This window comes from Alligator sinensis, unplaced genomic scaffold (genome assembly GCF_000455745.1).
Source record: "Alligator sinensis unplaced genomic scaffold, ASM45574v1 scaffold132_1, whole genome shotgun sequence".
Taxonomy (NCBI): Eukaryota; Metazoa; Chordata; order Crocodylia; family Alligatoridae; genus Alligator; species Alligator sinensis.
The window spans coordinates 168,490-191,179 of record NW_005842776.1 but is presented as its reverse complement, the minus strand read 5'-3'; the positions used below and the strand labels follow the sequence as shown (position 1 = coordinate 191,179).

The window sequence follows — 22,690 nt, the reverse complement described above, 5'->3', positions numbered from 1 at the left end:
GAGATGAACTACCCCACCAACAGGGCACTTTCATTCATCTAGTTGTTTAGGCGCAAAAAGCCCTACTTATATTGTTTTTCAAATTGAAATGTAATTCTTCAAGTAAAACTGCTTTGTTCTATTTCTTAAAAGAAGCAAGCCAAGCTATTGAAAGGCTTTCAAGAAATCCTAAACTGTTAATTCCAGTGCCATCTGCTGGCAAAAGAGAGGACTTCTCTGAGTTTCTAATTTTCTATTCTCAGGATCCAAGTAATTTTCTTTCATCCTCATCTGGTGATTGTGTTCTGTAATGCAAAAATCTAGACTAAACATTCTTAATCACCATATTTTAATATCAAAATTCATCCTGCTTTATTGGCTTTACTAGAAGCAGGAGGGGTTTAAGAGACTTGAGACTTAAGTCTAGGATCTTTTCAGACACTTGAATATGAAATGTGTTTGGGAAAAGAGGAGCTGTTTTTATGCCAGCAGAGTTTGAAGTGGACTCGCATTTCAAGGGTCAAATATCATCAAGTACAGGGAGTGATCTGTCCCTCAATTTGCCTTAATTTGTTCTTTGCAGCAACAGCAGGCACTGTGTGACACTGCAGTTCAGAGTGGATGTCATTCCTGTCCTGACACGCCAGAGCTGTTCAGCTCCATCCTGAACAGCTGAGGTCTCACATTCTTTTCAGGCAAAGTGACACTCTCGCTTTAACAAAAGACGCAGAAGCAAGTCTGTTAAATAAAAAATGAATTCAATTGAGTCTGCTAGAACATCACAGTTATTATACACTGGCAACCTGCTCTAGGATAATTATTGGTTCTAAATTTAAAATGCGTAGGATCTTTAGGTTAGTGACGATTCAGACCATTAGTCTTAAAAGAAAGGCAAGCTGACTGCCACACAATTTTCTATATATATCGGAGGTCTTTCAGATAAGTTCATAAAATATCTACCATGCACGAAGATTAAAAATTTCTTGACACTGATATTAGGGCAGGGACTTGCTGCAGGGTACTTGGCTAAGATTTAATACAGAACCATGCATACAATGCAATGAAAAGTGTGACATGCCAGATGATTATCTGGTTGCATTTCAGTGCCAATATATGTGAAACACTCAGGAAGCATTACAAGAATATAGTCATAAGCCAGACTCAAACCTTATGGTAAAGTGCTGCACATTTTCTGATACTACGAGCCTCCATTTCAGGCAACAGTATATCTGTAGTACTCCCTGGAACAGGTGGCTGATTAGTACCTATATAAGAAAATATTATAATTTTATATCAAACCACAGAATCAGATCATATGCTGTCATCAGAAAAGAACTCCTTTGCCTAGTGTTAGATTTTTTTTCCAGAAAAGGATGGACCAGAGGGAGAAAAGCCAAGCAACAAGAGTAGAAATCAATGGTGGGTCTTTTATACTCTAAAACAATGGAACTGGTATATTTTGAAACAACAGAATCTGCTGCAGAACCCCCTTGGCACAAAACTGAGCTCTAAAATCAGAGATTTATTTGAAAATATTTTTACTCTTCATCATCATCATTTAGCTGTTGTACAGATGTTTTACTTTCAATGAGCTTTATAATGCAGAGAAAAGGTTCATTCTCACAGTGACACTCTGGAAAGTCAAGGGAAACTAACTGAAGGTGTCAAGTCACAGCACCCAAGCTGCCTCATATTTAACCCCCATTTGAAAGTGCTCATTGGAGACCAAAATGGCCTTAGATCTTTGTAGCTTACCTGTGTCTGAGTCTGGAACAATCAAAGACCATCTTTCTCCTGCAAAAAGAACATCCACACAGGTTTTTAACACACCTTTAGTGGTTTGTCTTAGCTTTCTCGAGTTTCTGTACAGCCCCAAACTTTTTGCAGGTGTAGACTGCCAATGGTGCTGAAGTGCTAGGTGATTTCCTGAGGCACGTTAAGAGAGGACTAAGTGAGACCAGTCTTATTAGACAATCTTGTATATGCCTCAGAGAACAAGGGCATTGCCAGACTACATTATCTGATAGATGTCTCCATCTATTACTTCTATGAATACCGCAAGCATGTTGAACTGTAGTCCAAGGCTAAATTTTACTCGGGACTTCAAAGATGAAGGGCAAGTTTGCTGTCCTGTGACTCTGCAAAGTGCTTTACTTTCTCTGACCGTTTGTGCCTTCCTATTATTTTATCAATTTTAATCCTGATCTATATTACAGGAAGTTGTCACCAGGGCAGGCTCCATTGTGCTGAGCACTGAGACAAAATCCGTGCACAGAAGACACTCATCATTTTAGTTAGAGATCAAATGTCACAGGTAGGGGGAAAATAGCAAACAGACAAGAATAGGATAGGGGAGATGAGACAAGAGTACCATGAATATATATTTTTCTAAACATGTTATATACAATTGCAGAGGAAACATTTACAAGGCAGTGTTACAGCATATAATTTTCTGTATACTTGTAGACCATAAAATTATATATTTCTTTTGATTGCTGGAACGAATATTATACCAGCCCATTTTGAAGACATAGGGAGAAAAAGCTAAACAATAAAAAACAGACAACTATCTACAAATTCCAGTAAAGTATATCTTCAGTGTTATGCGATAACTATTTTACCCCTGAATAATGAAAAACTATTTCTATTCTTCCACTATATCGAGCTTTCTAATGCCCATGTTAGCGATATATTGATAATCACACATGGATCAAGTTACAAGGGCCGCAACAATTTCATTGTAATCTGCAACTGATTAAACAAAAAAAGCAACCCAACAATGACATTTTTCCCAAATAAACTTTTTTTTTTTAAATTTGCAAAAGCCTGATAATTGTTATAATCATTCTCTTATATTAATTATAGGAAAATGACCTCGGCAAAAGAAACTTTGTCCTCCAGCTGATACTCGACAACTGTCTAAAGCAACAGCTGCACAGAGACGGGAAATGTCTAATATTCAACCACACGCTAAGAAAAAATAATCTGCGGGTTATATTAGGATGCTAACTATTTGAAAATTGTGCCTGGGCTTTCCTGAAGGCAATGCTGCCAAATGGTTTTGAACATTTGTTTCATTTTGTAACCACCTAAAAGGCAAACCCTTGGGCCTTTGTCGTTTTAATTTCAGCCTCCTAACGAGTGTTTACTGGACTTGTCCCCTGGCAACCAACTTCCTCTGCATTTAGCTTCCTCAACTTAAAGAAAGCCCATACAGCTCACCACGTGCTTCGATTTTCCAGTTCAGCGGGGGGAAAAAAAATTCAGAATCAATCTGGACTCGTCAGTGAGCTCCTACAATAGGTGGTGGCAACCGTCGATCCTCCTGGACCACGGTGTATGCATGAAGGCCACCCATACATATGCCTGGGCAGGAACTGTTGGAGCAGTGGAGGCTGCCCAGACTTTCCGTCCTCCCCGTTACGCCACCGAGACAGAATCCAACGACCAGACAGAGCCCGGATGGTTGGCGCCTCCATGGCTGTAGTTGTGTGTGTCTGGGAATACGAACCCAGGTCTCCGGTGATGCTACCGCTGAACCACAGGGGCCTCCTTCCTACAACAGCAGATTTGTTAGAAACGCGCTCTCGAAGCTAACGGCATCCTGCCGAAACATCTGCCAGGCCTCTCCCTTGCACAGGCTACATTTCAGTGATTCCTGGGTGTGTATCGGCATGCCCATGTGCGCGCTGCTCGGAGGCAAAAAACACTCGTATTTTTGTCCGTGTGGTTCTGTCGCACGCAAAGCTGAGCCGGCACGCGATTTAGAAGGAGTTCAAAGGCAGAGAAATCATAGGATCATAAGAAAGTAGGGCTGGGACGCACTTTGCATCTCATCTGGGCATCTCCCTGCCTCAACTTGTCTGTCCAACCTGCTCTTGAAAGTTTCCAAGGATGGAAATGTCACTGTTTTTCCGAGGCGTGACCACCCTCGGAGTCATGGATGTTGGGGTCGGAAGGGACCTCCAAGGATCATTGAGTCTGACCCCCTGCCCGGACTCACTCGATCACCTGAGCGCTTGCTGCTCGTCCATTGCTTGCGTCCCACCGGGAAAATCCTGAGGCAGGATCATCCAAACCCCGACCCCCCAGTTTACACCAGTCTCACCAGTGGGGAAATACACCCTGTCCTGCCCCAGGGAAGTCTGAGCCTGCGCAGCCCTCCATCCCCATCCCCATCCCGGGCAGGGATGCAGCAGAGTCCCCCGTCTCCATGACAACGGGCCCCCAGACAGCCAATGCGGGGGGCGCGGTCTCCATGGCAACACCACCCTCACCCCACCTTCGCCCTCGGGCCCCGCGGCTCCTCGCAGCCACTCACCGCGACCGCGCGGCCCGCCCGGGCCCTCACTCCACGCAGGCTCCGCGCCGGGCGCTAGGCCGCGTCCCCATGGCAACGCCGCCGCCGCATTCGAACGCTCCCGCCCAAAGTCGCGCCGGAAACAGAGAGGAGGAGGAGGAGAGGAGGCGGGGCTTGCCCCCTTCCCGCGGACCAATCGGAAGCTGAAGCATCGCGGGTCTACGATTGGCTGAGGCGGGTGTCAGTCGGCCCGGCCGGACACGCCTCCTGCGCTGCGCCCGGAAGAGCCGAGGAGACAGGTGAGCAGGGGTGTGGGGGCGCCCCTGGGTCCTAGCGCTGGTGTGCGCAGCCCAGGCCTGGGAGCTGGAGCAGAAAGGGGGGGTCCCCACAGCAGAGTGGGGGTGGGATTGGGAGGAGGGGGTTCAGAGGCAGAGGAACAGCTCCTGGCATTCTCAGGTAGCAGCTAGAGGATGCTGACGGGGGCCCGGAGGATTCGGTCGAAGCAAAACCAGAGAGGCTGTCATTGCAACGAGTCGCGCCCGGGATGCAGGAGCAGTGACCGGGCGGTGGAGCGCAGGCCAGCTTGGGCGGCACCGTGACGAGACCCTTGGGAAGTAGCAAGGGTCGTTAACGCCTGCAGAGCGAAGAGTTTAGCAGGGATCGGCGACGAGCCGGGAAGTCGAGGGGCTTCCTCGGCGCCGCCTGGACCGAAATGATGCTGCCGCCGCCTGTTTTCAGCATTGGGTGGAACTGGAATAAAAGGGGGTCGGGGGGAGTGCACCGAGCAGGGCACCCCCTTGGATCCGCCCCGGACGCGTAGACAGCGAGGACTGGCGCATCTAGTCCAACCTGCTCCAAGCAGGACCAGCCCCAACTACATCATCCCAGCCACGGCTTTGTCTACCCGGGTCTTCACCACCTCCAAGCATGGAGATTTCACCACCTCTCTGGGGAGCCCGTTTCAGTGCTTCACAGTGAGAAAGTTTTTCCTAATATCCAACCTTCGATCTCCGTTGCTGCAGCTTGTATTGCCCACCAGCACTGCAAAGACCCTGTTTCTTAGCTCTGCCAGCAAAACCTCTAGTGTGGACGCAGCTGAGACGGATCTAGGCAGGTGCCCTGATGCACTTGCACCCCCATTTGATTCCTGCTCCACCCAGTGTTTAAAACCAGCTGCCTGGAAATGGCAGCAACATTTCTGTTCAGGAAGCCATTGACGTCATGGCTCCTTAAAATCTACCCGATCCTTTTAAACTCTTCGTTCCACAGGTGTTAACGACCTGCTCTCTTTTTTTAATGGTCTTCATGTTCCACTAAGCAAGCTATCTTTTGTTCTGCACTGCTGCTGTTGTTCGCTGCTCCTGGTCATGTAGGTCCCTGGTTCACAGCCCTGGAGTTATATTTGGTTTTGCTTTGACACTATGGTTGTCAAGGTTGACCATAGTTTACATCGAGTTTAGATTATGGATGCGTCTGGGATGACTTGGATAGGGGTGATCCTAGGGGCGCGTTAATAAAGATTTTTTGGGCCAATACTGATGGGCAATTATTAATGAACCATATCAGCCGATACCAATCCAATTGCCCCCCCCCTCCCCATGGTCCCCGGATGAGCCGCTTGCAGCTCTGACCCACACCCCACCCCAACCCCATCCCTCATTGTGGGAGCTTCGATCTTCCCCCACACGCCCCTTCTCTCCCCTCCACCCCTTCACCCCAATAGACTTACCAGCTGGACGCTGCTCTCCAAGCTGCCAGGCTGGCTGCATGATTGCTGCGGCTGCACGCATGCACGTGGCATTTCTCAGTGGCATTATAGGCCACATCAGCCAAAAAAAGCCGATTGCCGATAATGTCAGTTTTCCTTTCATCAGTGCTGATACGATATGAACCGATGTATTGGTGCACCTCACCTCTACTTTCCCCTGCAGTGGGGGAGCCACCAGGTCCCTGCACCTAGGCCTGGACAACCCCCAGAGGTAACAGCTTCTCATCACTGCTGACCTAGTCCTCTCTGTGAGTCTCTTCCAGCCCTAGTCCTCTATAATTTTATAATTTTAAAGAAAAAAAGCCTAGAAACGCATGCACTGTTCTGACAATCCAGTTCAGAATCTGGCTACCCAAAAGTTAAGGTATAAAAGTATAAAATGTACAATGGAAATGGCTCTTGTATACAACGCAAGGCAGGTAATAAAGCCCAATAATGCAAAATGCTTACAAAAGAGAAAAGCAGGTTAGCACACTGTCGAGTGCACAAAAACAGGGTTAATAAAATGGCAGAGAGAGATACCATGGTAAAAAGATGGAGCCGTTAGGGTTGTTTCATTAGTATTAATTTTTGCATTGGGATTGGAGTCCCCTGCACAATATTCACTGTTGACACCAAGGAGTTAAGCCTACATTAGTGAGCTGCAGTAACAGTTATTTTTGTACTAATGGGGTAACATGGTCATATATAGGTCATACTGTCCAAACATATTTTCTTATATACTGTTCTAGGTCCCTAGGGTAAAGCATCTAGTGTCTTTTTACGTGGAGAAAAATATGCACTGTGCTATATGGGATGATGCACCACACTATCTGCACCCGTCTTTTCAAAATCCTAGATTCATAGATCCTAAGGTTGCAAGGGACCTCAGTAGGTTATCAAGTCTGACCCCCTGCCCTGGGCAGGAAAGAGTGACTCCAGCCAGGTGCTTGTCCAGTCTCCTCTTGAAGACCCCCAAGGTAGGGGCGAGCACCACCTCCCTTGGAAGCCCATTCCCATGGATGCGGCGAGGCTGACAAAACAGGCCTTTTCTTGACTTTGCTTCCATCATTTCAGAGGTGAGGTAGCCAGGCCAGTAGCAAACAAGTTCAACACTTGGACACACTGCATTCTTCCAGGGGGCTCTGCTGACCCAGCTGTAGTCTCTATTGCCACCTCCTAGGTTCAAGACGGTATGCCAGCAGCAAGTGGGCACTTTGTGGGACTGGAGGCTTGAGGCTGTTCCAGGCAGGAGCTTTCTTCTTGTTATAATAGTTGCTTGAGACCCTGGAGAGGATAAAGACAGCTGAAGCCCATGGAGCAGAGCATCTGATCCCCAGTTTGTTAAATGGGGATAATATTCTTCATAAATGGGGGCGGGGAATAAATGGGCCTTGGAGAGTTTAAGCTTTAGAAGCACCCTATTAATCATTGATTTTCCACTTATCTGTTCTCTTCCAACATTATGTATGGTTTATTGATATCTCAGCTTCAAAATGTCATACTTAAAGATGTAAAATGTTGACAATGAGTTGTTGGGTTTTTGTGTCTGATTTTTACATAGTAACTGGCTTCCTGGGAAAGAGGATAGATTTTTTTTTTTTCCCCTAGCAAGAAGCAGAGGAAATAATTAATGTCTGCAGTGGAGGAGACTTCTTGAAGTGTGAAGTATGATCATCAGCTTCACTCATCATGCACCGGGCCCTTCTGGCTTGGCAAGGACTAAAGGAGTGGAGAGAGGCTCTTCGGAGGTTGAAGAGATGTCCTGTTAAACTGACCTTGCAAAGTGTGGGGAGGAGCCTTGAGATTCACCAGGGATTGATGCAGGAATTGTCGGGTAAAACTCTCTAGTCTGGTTTGCGTAGCACAGGTGCAACCGCTGCTCATAATGGTGCTTTCTCCGCATTACTACCCACGAGTTCAGATACATCAGGTTCAAAGGGCTGAGACCCTGGGTAGATTAATTAATCTTAAGATTGACCCAGTTAATAGCAGGACACTTGAATGTCTGGCAGTATTCACTCCTACTCAGCTGGCTCATGTGTCTCCTGCAGCTGGGGCTGTATCTGGGAACAAATCACAGTTGGGCATATGTGCTTGTCATTAAACCTACTATTGCAGCTGAAAACACTTGGAGGCTTTTCTTCTGGCTTCCGTGCTCTTGAATGTTGCATTTCTAGGCCTGTACAGGAGATGGTGCTAATTCCCCATATAACTGGTTTGCATTGCCACAGGTCTGAACAGGCAGTTTCATACCCCAGGAGTTAATTCTGTCTAAAATTAACTACTAATCTCCGTAACTTTCGTAACTCAAACTACAGGGAACTTAGCCACAGGTGTCAACATTGGCCTACCTTGTAACATGCTGACAACATCTAAGTGGCAGGGAAGCAGCTTTGATAGGGGTAAGTCAGCAAAGCAGGACTAACCCAGAATTTGTCACAGCATTTCTGAACAAGTTATTTTCTGCCTCTGCACCTCAGTTTCGCCATCTGCAAAGTGGAGGATTAACTTTGAGTGCTACTGCGTGATCCATGCCTGAAAAGTGCGATATAAGCCTATTCTTTATTGACATATGGAAGGATCTACCAACATGTAAATAATTGGTTAGGAAAGGGAGTTAACACCGTTCCTGATGTATATTCTCCACTGCATCCTGCTTCTTGCATTTCCCATTCTTTACTGTATCAAAATAATGGTTACCTAGAGGATCTTTATTATACATGGTGCTGCTCAACGGTCATCATTGTCACAGAGGTGTGTCACCTAACACTGTGCATCACACTATAGCTTCAACTTTTCTTGGGCCTACAAACAGGGCTTACAGGCTAGCAGCTGGGGCAGGGAACAAAGATTTTGGCCTCTGGGGGGAGGTTTTTCCCCTGACTTGCCATGTTGCACCACCTCTGGAAAATGTGTGGTCGAATACAGCACTGTTTCCTAGGAATGTAATATTTGTACAGGGCTTGGAGAGTCTTTGAACTTTAGAGACACGGTGCATTAGTCACTGATTTTCCATTTCCTATCTGTTCTTTTCCAACATCCTATGTGGTTTATTGATATCTTGGCTTCAAAATGTCACACTGAAAGATCTGACATGTTGACAGTGAGTTGCTGGGTTTTTATATCTGATTTTCATGTAGTAACCGGCTTCCTATTTTTGGAGAGAGAGGATAGATTTTTCCCTAGCAAGAAGGGAAATTAACTGTCTAATAACCACTGATGCAGATAGATGTCCATACTGAAAATGAATTTCCAGAGTATATCTTGACTCTGTTTAAACCCAAGGTACAGTATTGTCACTCATGTTTGGAGCGCTCTCATTCTTTGCACTCATTTATTTCTCATTACAGTTCACAGGAGGAGCATGGCTCTGAGGGCATGTGGCTTGATAATCTACAGGAGGCTACAGCCAGGATGCCCTTCTTCTAAAGTTGGCAACAACATTGAATACCTCCTTCTGCAGACATCGTATGGGACTCACCACTGGACCCCACCAAAAGGTGACGTTTGTCCTGCTAGCACAAAGCAGCTTACTCTGCTGTTTACTGTACTGAAGAAGCAGACACGGTGTGAAGACATCTAGTCTGTTGGCTATTAATCATATAGGGCAGCTGAATCAGTTAAGTACACTAGGATCACAGGTGCATCATTACACACATCTGACTGCAGTGGAGTTTTGCTAGTTGCCAGGTCAGGGTTTGCGGTAGCCGGTGTGCTATGGCAAGTAGATTGTGTGTAACTAAATGCAAGGCAAGCCCAGGCAATGCCCTGAGACCCAGTACAGAGGCTTGTCTCTGAAAGTGAATGGCAGAGCACACCTGTGTTTGGGGGCCCACTGGCCCAGGATGTTAGGATATTTCAGCACAGAAATAAATTTTAATTCAGATTCTTTTTATCCTCTGAAATCCTCTTGGGTACCCAAGACAATGAGCCACAATGTCACACATGCTGACTGCATCTATATAGCTTTTTTGAAGTGATCTACGCAGTCTTGAAGCATCTTTGCAATACTTAAATAGGAATATGCAAACTGGCACAAGGTCAGCAAGTAACTCCCATCTCTGACTCCCCATTAAAGGTAGCAACCGCCCTCCTGCACCTCCCCATATCCTCTTAGCCTGAAGTCTAGGTAAGTGAATGATCAGTGTGCGGGGGTATCAGGCAATTTGGACTGTGATGTGATACTCCACTGAGAAGAGCGGTCCTTGGTGGATGGTTCTCACTGAGGATCCCCTGACATCAGCAACAAGCATCCTGGCTGTCCCACACTGCCATGGTGTCACAAAGGGAGAGGGCACAACAGATAACCAGGGCTGCACCACTTATTTGTTCATTAGACTTGCATGCCACCCTCCCCAAAAAGGCTGAGTGGCTTACATTAAAAGACAGAATAACCTCAAGATGTTATATAACGCATCCCCAAATGGCGCTTCCACTTCCGTGACTTTCACCCAGCACAGCAAACCCTCCGGTCCATCCCAACTATGCTCCCAACCTTTCTAACCCCTATTCATATCTGGGTATAGAAAACCTCTCCCCACTGCCACTGCCCTGTCTCTCATCCAGGGGAACCTCCTCTACTGTCCTAATATTCATCCCAGTCCCACAGCCCTTGTTCCACAGAGGGGCTGTGATTATCCCACAAATACTATCCCTCCCCCTGTGAACACAACATTCAATTCAGGAAAATAAGGGAGTTGGGAACTCCCAACTCCCAGCCTGGTACACCAGGAAAATAAGGAAGTCCCTGCATCCTTGCTTCTGCCGCTTCCAAAGGGCAATGCCAGAGTGTGCCATTGACTACCATTTAAGTGGTCTAGAAACCCACAGCAACCTTTAAGAGTATCTGGTGATAAACTGGGAACCACTGCAGCTTCTAGACTGACTATGAATTGAATGAGCTGTGGCTTGCCTTCTGCACTAGCTGCAGTTTCTGAGTGGTCCTTGAATGTAGCCCCTAGTAGAGCCTCTGGTACAATATAATCTTCAGCTAATGTCAACATGGAAAACATGGCAAGGCCCAGATTTGAAAGAAAAACTCAAAACTACTCTGCCAGTGGGATGTGGGTGGAAAAAGCACTTTCAACCAGAGCTGCTGTTCCATCTTTTCAGAATAATTTATGAAGTGCCCATCCCCCTTCGCTCAAACTGTGCTTTCTGGTACCAAAAGGTGAGCAGAGCTCCAGTCTGTGCCCTAAGGGTGCTATCCTAACCCATCACCATCAACTCCATGGCCTTTGGTGTGGGTGTCTAAACCTGTGACATCTCAACAGCTGACTGCTGAAAGAGAGATGTCGAGCGGACTGTCATCCACAGCCCATTGCTCTGCGCTGGTGTCAGATGGGGAGTCAGTGAAGAGCAGGGAGCTGCAGGGTTTCTTACTCTCACTGACTCAGAGGGCAGGTTGCTGAAGCTTATCATCAGTGCGTGAAACAGCAGTGTAATGCAAAAGTAATGCTTTTGCTACGGTCTCTCCTACAGCAGCCTGTTATGCATGCCTGCTAGGAAGGGTGACAGATCTGAGCCTCTGGGGAAAGGCAGGGTCATCCTTTCTGTACCAGGCTGGGAGTTGGGAAGAAACAGCAGTTACTTACGTATGATTCTTAGCTCTGGAGGGATTGTCCACAGACATGCTGGGGTCATCAGTACTGAGAGCTGCAGGCAGAGAAAAAGCCATCAGTCTCTGAGCATGGATTGGAGAACACTGGAGCCATCTCTGTGCTGTAGTTGGGTCCAAAGAAAGGCTGAAAGGGGCGACAGAAATATTTTCATTCCAGAGAATGCTACTCTGTCTAACGCAGCTTTTTCCGTATGCTTCCACTGGGTTGTCCTACGGGGCAGTCAAGATCATTGCATCAGCTGCGCTGGTTTGGAGAATATCAGTGGAAGAGCATCTTGCCTGGTCCGTCCATTGCTGACACTCCCTTTAGGGATCAGATGTGAGCTTTGCTAAAATGATAGGAAGCAGCAGAGTCCCTCTAAACCTAGGAAACTGAGATGATGCTGATCTGAGGTAAGAAACACTTAAAGGAGCTGGCTGATACATTGACCATCACCTCTCTTTTAAGGACATCTGCTGTCTAGGCATCAACCGCACAGGCTTGGAAGCCTGGTGGGTTCCCTTTCAGATCCTAGATTTGCAGTTAACAACAAGGGGGTGAAGTGACTCCTCCAAGTGACCAAGAGCTTGATCTTGCCCTTGAGACAAGAACCAAACCTTGGTGATCGGTTCTTTTTTACTTCTAGTTTGTACTGGGCTTGCACCCCACACCTGGGACCACTGGTGCTGTTTAGCATTGCTTTCTCTAGCCGTCAGCAGCCTAGCCATTGTCAAGTGTTTGGTAGTTATCTTTTGCACCGCAGTCAATGCAGCCATGCAAGACTGAGCAACAGCATGAATGAGAGTCGTTGGTACCTGAGTTCTAGGTGCAGAAGTATTCCCACTGGTGCCATCAGAAATAAAAATGCACTGTGACTTGGGGTGCTGAGAACTGGAGGAAAAGTCTTTGTACGTATTTGCTGAACACATGATCTCAAGTCACTGAGACCTAAATGTGTAAACTAGGGGGCTTATTGTTTTAGAGTACTTTTTTCATATGGAACCAGGCTTTTTCACTGAAGTGACCCCAGGATGTAAGGAGCATAAGACGTGCCGACTCCTGATCGACAGAAAAGATAGATCTTCTATCTTTGTTGTTCTCCCACCCTGGAGGGGGGTCGGGCTAGAAGATCTATTAGGTCCCTTCCGACCCTAAAACTATGAAACTATGAAACTATGAAAAGCGAGTGAGATCCATTTGTGGGAAAACACAGGCTTTCCATTCCTCCCAGTTTTACAAGCGCAGGTGCCTTCAAGTGCTTGCGAGCCAAATTAATCTCTAGCATAGCCATCCGGAGATTGTGGTCCATCACAAATACATCTTCGGAAATCGATAGAGTTACATCAAGGATGAATTAGGCCTGTTTGGTTTTTTTATGGACTCTCTGCACCAGGGCTTTTTCGAGACCTGTCTCTGTTTGGTCTGTTTGTGTTCATGTCTCGTGTTTTCGTGAGAAATCTAAATTTGGCCTTTCTCAGGGAAAGTAAAAACAACTTGGGCAGATGTTATATTTATCCCTGGTTGGTAAGGGTTTCTTTCCTCCTGAGGAATATGAAGGGAAGGGAGACAACCAGAATAGCAACACTGCTGTACTTTGGCAAGGAAGAGAAATAACCCCACCCGAGCTTGCTACACATCCCAGCCCATGCACCTGATTAAAGAGCCCTGCAGTGATCCTGATCTCATTTAATTGCTCCTTGTACCACTGCATAGTAGCTTGCATCCAGATGCACCTGCCAGCACTTCAGAATCATTACTAAATGATTGAAAATCAACATTTTCTTCGGGCCTGGCTCTCCTGCTTCTGAGATGCCCTTGAAGCTGCGCTTGTGTGTCTCTATTTTCATGTAGGTTAGCTATACCATAGTCACACGATGCACCACTGAAATGATCCACCTCCAAAGCTGTAGAGGAGAAGCATAGCAACTCCTCAACAGCTCCCAGCTCCACTAATATCATTAATTCTTTTTTTATTTGTCGCATGTTGATTCAGTTTTTCTTTTTTGCCAGTGTGTGAAGTAGCTCCCTCTGGGTTTCTCACTGTGCGAGGTGCTTCTGAGCAGCGAGGAACTCCTGGCTTTATCCCCCATGGGGCAGATTTAATTGTTTGGATAGAAAACAGTGCTGAAAACTGTGCTGCACTTGAGCCTCAGGCCTGATTTCCTTGCCCTGTCTCTGAGAGCCTGTGTGCACTCCCTGTTTGTGGAGTAGCCTGTGTCCGGGTCAGCAGCACCGTGGACTTTGGGACTACTCACTTGAGCCAGAGGTTTGCAAAATCAGGCTCTTAAGCTGCTTGGGAGAAGCTGAAGGAGAACAGCTGTTGCTCAGCAGAGGCGTTGGTTTGATTAGAGAATAACATTGATGAGTCCTGCAGTTCCTTAGCCAAAAATACAGTTACCATATTAGAATAAAATGGAAGATTTCAGTGGAAACAGAGCTGGAGAGGAGTAGGAGGAGAGTGTCATCTTATAGGACACCAGGGGGTAATCTGGCAACGTCAGGACATGAGAGGCAAGCCTGACAGCCAAGGGCAGAAAGGAGAGGAGCATTTAGGACAGAACTTGAAAGGGTTTGAAATATTCAAAGGCAGCCTATGGTCCCGGATGAGACGCTAGGGCGTGCGGGCTGTTGTTTGCGGCAAGGCAGCTGCAGCACGTGGGTTTCGTCATTGCCAGTTGAAGGAACAAGGTCTGAGCATCCGGTTCTCTTCTCAGAGCCGTATTTTGTCATCCCCTTTGCAGGCCACGTGGACCCAGGGGAAGATGATCTGGAGACAGCCCTGCGGGAGACGCAAGAAGAGGCCGGACTTGATTCCAGGCAGATCACTCTCGTCGAAGGATTTAAGAAAGAGCTGCAGTATGCCGTCAGGGGCAAGCCCAAAACCGTTATCTACTGGCTGGCAGAAATAAAGGACCACAACATGGAGATCAAGCTCTCGGATGAGCACCAGGATTTCCGCTGGCTGAACCTGGAGGAAGCCTGCAAGCTCGCTCAGTACAAGGACATGCAGGCAGTGCTTAGAGATGCACAGCAGTTTCTCTCTTCGAAGGCTTAAAAGCTTGCATGAAGGAAGAAGGGGATCTTGCAGGAGAGCTGGGGCTGGTTTAACCGAGAATAAAGTTGGGCTTTCCAGAAACACAGTTTTCCTCAAAGTGAATTTGATTGACTTAATCTGAGTTATTCTGGAGCTTGTGCTCTTGTGTCCTCTAGCTCGTGCAGAGAGGCAGAAGGTGTAGTTGTAACAAGGAGCAGAGATGTCTGAGTTTAAAGCCTGACATGGACCATGGACCTTGCCGGGCAAGTCTGCAGAAGTGTTGAGCAACCTCAGACTTCCTTAGAAAACCAGACATGTGATCTCCTGCATGGTTGCCATTGGGACCTGTGAAATGCGATGCCAGAGTGATGTGAAAAACAAACATATGGAGACCTGTCATAATAAAACACAAATTGCAAAACTTGAATGTCAAGTTTTGTGTACAACACACAGTGGGCTAAGCCCTGGGCTCTTTTTCCAGCTCCTCCTGCAGTAACTTGGCTCAATTGCTTCACCCTTTCCTTGCCTGCAGCATGGGTTTGTTTCCTTACTGTCACAGGTTTAATTTTGTAAAGTGCTTTGGGAGGCTGGGGTGGAGGATGTTAGAGAGGTGCATAATCTGAATTTCTAGCTCCCCCTTCCACTTTTTTTGTTGCATCTTGTTTGGGTCCTGTCACTTTGAATGCCTTCCTGGTATCATATGCTGATCTGGGCTTCTTGGTCTACCCTGAGCCCAGGGCATCCTGCTTTCACCAATGTGGAATCTCTCTGCTATAATAGTATTATACTCCCCTGCGGGCTAGAGACACTAACAGGCAACGTGGTCATTTCATTTGAAACTGGTCTGTCGTTCCACACGGTAGAAGTCAATGCTGCGTTACACTCTTACACACAATAGCCAGAACATCAGAGGCCAGAAACACAATTACATCTGCAGCATACAGTAGTGCGCTGTGTCTCTGGAAAAGGAAATAATTTCAGCAACTCCATATTTTTGTTTAGCGTCGGTTTTATTATGCACAGTGTTCAAAACCACTTGCATTGGGGTATTGACAGGGAGTGGTGGACAAAGACTGCATTAGTAACATTTGGAACAATAAAACAGAGAGAAAGATTAAACTAGTCAACCAATAAAAGCGAGAATCTACCTACAAACTTGTGCTGCTTCACAGTCATATTTTGTCATTATTATTCTCAGCTACCATTTAATCAGTGCTATGTAAACAATAGTATTGCTTTGTTCGCGTGTACAGGCAAGACTCTAAGCAAGGATACAGAGCCATTATCAAGTAATCCATTCTACCCAGTCAGCCGTAATGAGCAGACAGTGGCCAACACAGAAAGCACTGTATTAGCTGAACCCAAAGTGGATATCTGCATTTGAATGGCACTGAATTTGTGCATTCATTAACTGCATGAGGATTTGGGGGGGATGAAAAGGGCTATAGAATTGCAAGTTAATGTTGTGCATCCAGGGCCCGGCTTTCACGTGCAGGCATCTGAGGTGCACTCACACAGGCCTCAGCGTGGGCACACGCAATTGCCTCGGATCTGTGCACGTAACCAGTGTCCTCACTGATCTTGTGGGGGACCTGATGCTCGGACACTTGACAGCTTGACTCTAAAATAGGTGCTAAATGTTGCATCCCAGCACATGTCTCGGCAGAAGTTTTTTCAAAGGTTGAGCGTTCTGGTTGAAATCTGAATGCCAGCTTGTACCCATGGGTCAGCGACAAGGAAACCCTCCTTTAGAAACACAGCTCCTGCCTGATCAGCAGTCTGACCCAGTATCCTAGCTCTCAATGCTAGACGCTTCATCGGAAGGTGTACAAACCCTTGTAGTACATAAGTATGGAATAATCTGCTCCAAGCAAATGTTTGTTTCCCCTTCCAATCCTATGCCCTGAACTGGAAGGGTTCTGATTTCTATTTTATTTTTTGATGTTTAACATGTTCCTGAGTCCTATTAAGGTACTGGCTGCAGTGATACCTTGTGGCAATGAGTTTCACCTGCTAATAACGAGTTATACGTAAGAAATATCCGTTTGATAGTTTTACCTTCCAGTGTCCCTTTGTTCACGTCTTATGAGACAGCCTGAGTGAATCAAGCTGCAGAACAGTCAATCCAAGCAACACAAAGGCCCCGTAATAACATTTCCCAGGCAAAGTGAAAAGTGGCATCCAAGTCTGAGTGAGGAAATAATCCTTTTGATGCTGCTGAACAATAAATTGACATGACTTACTGGAACCTCTCGTCTGCCAGCGTTTATACCCCTGATGTGCTCCACAGGACGCTTCATGCTGACATGGCGTCAAAGGAGAAAGGAAAGGACACATCAGTGTACATCTGTAGATGCTAGAAGGGAACTAAAACCCTGCTAATTCCATTGAACAAGGGTCAAGATTAAGTATAATGAATGATAATGAGAGGGGAAGTAGAGAGGGGAAGTGGAGGATCCCCTTCCTCCAAAACTGAGTGTATCATATCCTACACCTGTTTATGTACAAGCAGTGCACATTCATTGAGCCCTCTGCATAGCTGCAGGAGATCAAAGATAAGGACTGAGGCTGCCAGCCGAGGAATAGGAAATTTAGTGCCCTTAAACAGGACAGGGGATCCAGTTTAGCACTTATAAGCAAAATCAAAGCCTGCTAGGATTTGCTTTTTCACCATTATGGCTGGTTTGGAGGAAAAATGTGCTTGTGGGATCAGTGGCGCTAGACCCTGAAGGAAGGCTCAGGGCAGTGGCTCCTAGCAAGACACTTGGGTTCATTTTCATTGCCTCTAGGTCTCTTTGCAGATTAAATGTGAACCCTTGGATAACCTAAGCAGCGTGCATCTAAAGCAGCAGCACAGTCTGCTCTGCTTGCTACAGCTTTGTGCCATGTTGTGATGGTTCTCCAAGTGTTCAAAACAGGGTGTTTTTTTTAACTGTTTCCTATCAAAACCTTTAAGCTATTGAGACAATTCACTAAAGGATGAATTATTCCCAGTGGGAATTTCTTATTGGAGGGCATCGTTGTTGGCTCCATTATTTCAGTTAATCTATTTGATATTTGGCATGGTCAAAAAGAGGAGTGACGGTCCCATCCTTCCACTCGATCAGGATCTCCCCATGCCTCAAGGAAGGGGAGCGAGAGGCTGGAACATCGTACTGCCGTGTGCCTGCTGGCCCCAAACATGAAGATCGCTCTTTTGAGTCCGCTGTACTGCTGTCCTCTGGGTAGGGCTTCAATGCGTTGAGGATCTTCTTCTTCCTATTGAATCAGAAACAATGGCGCCACGTGTCAGTTCTGTCACCAAGAATTGTATTTATTTCTAAGGTAGACAGTGCACTTCACCAGAGATTAATTCATCGCAGCTGTCTGATGTCTCTACGGCACTGCCGTGGCCCAACAATTAACCCGAACTCATCAACCAGCCATAATAGCCAACCCTTGCTTTGCCTCCTGGTGAGAGGCAAGCTCATCTCTGGAAGCTGTTCAAGGTCAATCTTCGTAGACGGCTTACCGCAGTGGTGCATTCAGTCCTCCCCAGAGCACTGCAAGTGCAGTACAGGAAGCCCCCCACCCTGCATTGCTGCACCCCAATCTGGAGGCTGGACTCGATGATCTCATGAGGTCCCTTCCTGCCCCTAATGTCTATGAAATCCTGATGCCACTGCTCAGAATTAGATAACACAACAGGAGAGACAAGTGATGGGTGTGATTGAGAAGGACCCTGTATGCGTATCCTGTTCCTGACTTACTGGACTCAGTCTGCCCGTTGCGTGTCTCCTGTTTTTCTCACATGCCCCTACCCTACAGCAAGAAGCAGCAGCAGACAGGCTGGAGGTGAATTAGCAGCACAGTTCGGGAGAGCGTGGCTACTAGCATGCTAATACAGGCATGGCCTTCAGGCCTTTACATTATGCAGCTATGAAAAAAATGATGCAAGGGATAAGTAGGCTCTTGGTCCAACTCACTTGTTATAATGGACGTTCAGCATCAGTATAATTAGCCCCAGTATAAAAGCTAAGGGGCTGAGGACCAGCATGGCCGTCTTCCAGTTGGTGCCTGAAACAGCAACAAGTCATGCAATCAGACAGGTTTTCCACGCCTCTTCCCTTTGCTGTGCAATTGTTTTTCAAGAGATGTACCTTGATTTTAGCTTTGTTATCTAAAAGGGGTGTAGAGCTGGGGGAGAGGATTTCACTACTTGGGGATAGTCTGCTTGGAAACCCTCCTGGAAGCTTTCCCGTTTTGTTCGGGGTAATGAATAAGCCTAATTCCCTGATGCAGGACCCCTCGTTCTGGACACGGGGTTGGAGGGAAGGGGGAAATCGCTGTTGGGTACCAGCAGGCTCCCAGGGTGGACGGCGTTCAGCACTCCCCCACTGACTCCCAGGCTCACGATCATAAGAAGGGGTCTCTTCCTTGGGCCCCAGCTTTCCACCTGGCCTTGTCCTTTGCTCGCTGGTCGCTTGCACGTACCTCCTTGCCGAGGTCCAGCCGCTTTCCCTCGGTGGCCGTGCTGCTTCCCTCTGTGCCCCTCTATGAGGGAAGGAGCAGAGATACTCAAATTAGTGGCCTGTGCTGTGGAAGGGGAAGGAACGTCATACTTTACTTTGACCTGACTTCATACGGCTGCAGTTAAATTGCAAGGGACTTTGGTGGGAAGAGCAAGAGGGCCCTGGCAGGCAATTCAGGAGGACCAGTGCCCATCCACAGAGCCTATGCACCTCTAGCACTGACTGCAGCATCACTGGGGAAAAAATCTCACTGCGCCATCCAACAGCTACACCGTGCAAGGATGAGCCCCACAACACAGGGGCCCCATCCCACTAATGCCAATGGGAGCTAAGACACCTAAAAGCACGTGTGGCCCATACCTAAGGGACCCTGCTGTGCCATTGCCCTGTGTCACCCCACTAGCACTACCTGTGCTGTCCTACCCAATGTGGTCAGGAGGAAAGGGGGCTGTACTCACCATCCTTCGTTTTTAAATGCATCGGTTTGCTCTCCAGTGCAGAGACTGTGCTGTTCAGGTTATTGGCCAGACTTGGGGTAGCAGACTCCATAGGAAAAGCCCTCGAGGGGACATGGGTCTTTGGTGAAGAACTGATGATTTTAGCTTAGAAAGGAAAAAACAAACAACCAGAGGTACATTAGAGTTATGGCTCATTCACTGTACAGAGCAGAAGCAAGCTCGTGGTCAGGGCAGCGTTTGGTCTATGGTGTTAGATGCCAGGTGAACCCAATGCAGGGTGTTGAAGAGCACAGAGCGGGCCCCGGGTCAGTCAGAGCTGTGATGTACACACACTACCAGTATGTTAGATGAATGCACGTGGCCAAACTAATGTTAAACCAGCGACACAGGTTATTAGCAACACTGAGAAGTGAAGTTAACACAGCTTTGTCCGATACTTAATCAGCCGGCGATGAAGTACTTGAGAGATCCACCCACCAAAGGCTAAGGAGACTTATTTAGGCAGATCTAGGGGGACGTGACTAGTGCACTGACCTCCGCCCTGCAGCGGTGGGCCCTTCGAGAAAGCGGGAAGTCCTAGAGCTCCAGATGTGCTCCCTCTGGAATTGCTAGCGGAGGAAGGCAAGGTGCCCGGTCTTCAGCAGGGTGTAACCACTCACTGTGGGAGCTCATGTGTAAAACTGGCCTCATGGGGAATTTATGCTGTGTATAACCAGGAAGAAAGCTGCTATGCCAACCAACACAAGGCATTAAAGGAGATCTGCCCCAGAGAAGTGATGCCCTCAGCGTGGAATGGAGATGCCCTGAGCGTTCAAGAAAGGGGCCCATTTATTGAGCACCTCAACTTAAGAGATAAAGAAGCCTTAATATCAGGAACCAGGCTGTAGCCATTAAACAGTTTTCTGCAGGGAAGGATGGAAATCCCAGTGCTTATGCTGGGAAAATGTACTGCAAAGCACAAGACTTTTCTGGAGCTGAGCGGGGAGTGGGAGCCGCTGGCTGCAGTCTCCAAACATTTAGTTCTGTAGCGAAGTTGGTAAAGGAAAAGTTCTCATCATGGACCCATCTCCCAGTTTATCACCCAGGAGGGTGGAAAGGAAGAAGGGAGCTGATTGTATGGTAAATGTGCCAGTTATCTGCCAAGGGTGTTGTTGCTCTTAGCTAGCAAAAGATCCTTGGAGCACTACCAATGCCTGACTTCTCTTGCTGATAGTTATCCTAGATTTATACATTGGCCCCAGTGATAACAGCCAGGACTAAGAGAGTGCCAGGGTCCCAGCTCCCATTGCAAGGTGCGAGGTGCCCTCTCTGCATTTCCTTGGGCGTTTACAGGACAAGGAAGGAGCAGCGTCTTAAAGGTGCCAGAAAGGGACTTAGGCCAGCTGCCTAAGTCACTTATGCCTTAAATGGGAAGAAATGGGCCTCTGGCACTGGGATTCACAGCACCTAGACCAGTGAACAGGACTTGCCAAGGAGGCGGCAGGCCAGGAATCAGACCTCTCTCCTGGACTTGGGGAGCAGTTGAGGTGTCTTTTTAAGACAGGGATTCACAGCCCAAACCCCTGTGTATACAGGTGACTGGTGCTGTCTTCTCTTTTAAGATGCTGTAGTGGTGTACAATACCCGACTGGTTAGAGCACTTGCCCAGCAAGTGGGGGTGGTAGGTGTGGGGGTGGTAGGTGTGCCATGATCCTCTCTACTGGATTAGGCCCTTCAGGGGACTTGGGGCACTTTGCTTGTTAATACAAGCAAGCACCTAAAATGCTCAGTTTAGCTCAGCTAAGAAGGTTGCACTTCTGTGCGCAGGCAGCCGCTGAACGCCAGGGGCGCCTATACACATGCAGAGAGGCTGCTCTGATGCCCTGTAATTACAGCGCATTGGAGCAGACTCGACTAATCAAGTCTTCTGGAGTGTGGTAATTACCGTGCTCCTACAGACGCCAGCGTCACATGTAGCAGCGTCCCCGTGCTGGAAAATGCACACTACGTTTGATGAGCTTTAGTTAAGGTGTGCCTGCTGCCACTTATCGGCATGGGAACGCTGATACGCATGATGCTCTGAGCACTTTAATTAAAGCCCCCCCCAAACGTGTATATATGCCCCAGTTGCCTAAGTCAATTTTCACCCCAAAACTTGAGGAGTCTGGAGTGTTTTAGGCCATGATGTGGCTTAGGCAGGGTCCCTATGAATTGCTCTTTTGGACTTGTGAATCTCAGCCTTAAACATCAAAGTACTGTGTATGCTTCTATTTTAGGGCACCCCATTACAGTTTAAAAAATGCCCCCTTCTTTTTACAGAGGAGGAAACAGAGGCACCAGGATTTTAAGTAACTTGCTCAGGAGTGCGGGGGAGCAGAATCCAGATAAGAACCCGGCTGCTCCTGACTCAAGCTCCTGCTCTCCTACCGCACTGGGGTATTCCTCGGACCTTGCAGAGCTGGCTTTGGACTCCAGCATAGCTTCTCCATAGAAATCAATAATGCTGCCTATTACATGAACAGCATTGCTTGGCTCTGCAACTTAGAGCCAGGGACAGAGCTATGAGCCCAGGGCCAGGAAATGATGCTTTGTTTAAAGAGGTCTTCAAAACCGTGACCATATGAATGCTAAAGTACCAAGAGGATGGAAGGCCAATCAAGAGAACCCCCAAAATTATTAGTTGGAGAGCTTATGATTGTAAAACAAATCTCCTGATTTTTTTTTCAGTGGGCCCAACCCATGATGTGTGAACTCTTGGGGCACTGCTGAAACAAGCAAGCAGCCACTAATCTCAATTGCTTTTCAGTGGTTGCCTTACAGTGACATTACGGGTCAGGATGGCTTCTTCTCATGACAATAAGGATTATATCCACACAGGGATGACAGCAGCTCTTCCCACCTGCTCCTGCTTTACACTTTCTAAACCTGAAAGTGAGGTGGCGAGGCTGCTCTATCATGACATTAACTTGGGTGACGTCTACATGTGCATTAATGCGCTTTAACTAATTGCACCTAAATTTGATACCTGCATTTGCAGGTATCAAATTAGGCATGATTAGCTTAATTTCACCATTTTTAA

The 22,690-nt window shown here is 47.2% G+C and overlaps 3 protein-coding genes across 8 annotated transcripts in view; 1 reads left to right on the top strand and 2 right to left on the bottom strand.

Annotated features, from left to right (window-relative positions):
* KIF24 (kinesin family member 24) overlaps window positions 1-4,414 on the bottom strand; it is a 36,818-nt gene extending 32,404 nt beyond the window's left edge. Inside the window, exons 1-3 of one of the 2 annotated variants that reach the window (XM_006034846.3) lie at window positions 4,301-4,414; window positions 1,735-1,773; window positions 1,147-1,244 (exon numbers count right to left, since the gene is read on the bottom strand). The gene's annotated coding sequence lies outside the window, so the exon portion shown is untranslated. The remainder of the gene's footprint in view (window positions 1-1,146; window positions 1,245-1,734; window positions 1,774-4,300) is intronic. The other variant, XM_025216942.1, reaches the window with a different exon arrangement.
* Window positions 4,415-4,516: 102 nt separating this feature from the next.
* NUDT2 (nudix hydrolase 2) lies at window positions 4,517-14,720 on the top strand. Of its 3 annotated transcripts, none has more exons than XM_006034834.3 (3): window positions 4,517-4,578; window positions 9,380-9,529; window positions 14,371-14,720. In XM_006034834.3, the coding sequence occupies exons 2-3, from the start codon at window positions 9,394-9,396 to the stop codon at window positions 14,682-14,684; spliced, it is 450 nt and encodes a 149-aa protein (XP_006034896.1). In that variant the 5' UTR covers window positions 4,517-4,578; window positions 9,380-9,393; the 3' UTR covers window positions 14,685-14,720. The 3 variants fall into 3 exon arrangements, with proteins under 3 accessions (XP_006034896.1, XP_025072737.1, XP_025072739.1); XM_025216952.1 differs by lacking the exon at window positions 4,517-4,578 and adding an exon at window positions 7,638-7,863; XM_025216954.1 differs by lacking the exon at window positions 4,517-4,578 and adding an exon at window positions 8,414-8,431.
* Window positions 14,721-17,667: 2,947 nt separating this feature from the next.
* The window catches only part of LOC102377766, a 29,655-nt gene continuing 24,632 nt past the window's right edge, over window positions 17,668-22,690 (bottom strand). For 2 of the 3 annotated variants that reach the window (XM_025216951.1, XM_025216950.1), the window contains 4 exons: window positions 19,633-19,776; window positions 19,137-19,238; window positions 18,629-18,719; window positions 17,668-17,921 (listed from right to left, as the gene is read on the bottom strand). In XM_025216951.1, coding sequence (XP_025072736.1) covers window positions 17,705-17,921; window positions 18,629-18,719; window positions 19,137-19,238; window positions 19,633-19,776 — 554 coding nt within the window. In that variant the 3' untranslated portion in view covers window positions 17,668-17,704. The remainder of the gene's footprint in view (window positions 17,922-18,628; window positions 18,720-19,136; window positions 19,239-19,632; window positions 19,777-22,690) is intronic. The other variant, XM_006034833.3, reaches the window with a different exon arrangement.

What these genes read in the sequence shown, in the direction of transcription:
- NUDT2 (XM_025216952.1), top strand. Translation starts at nt 7,719, where the DNA reads ATGCACCGGGCCCTTCTGGCTTGGCAAGGACTAAAGGAGTGGAGAGAG. An exon ending in ATTGATGCAGGAATTGTCGG is followed by an intron (nt 7,864 to 9,379) that starts GTAAAACTCTCT and finishes TTCTCATTACAG; the next exon opens with TTCACAGGAGGAGCATGGCT. An exon ending in CCACTGGACCCCACCAAAAG is followed by an intron (nt 9,530 to 14,370) that starts GTGACGTTTGTC and finishes TCCCCTTTGCAG; the next exon opens with GCCACGTGGACCCAGGGGAA.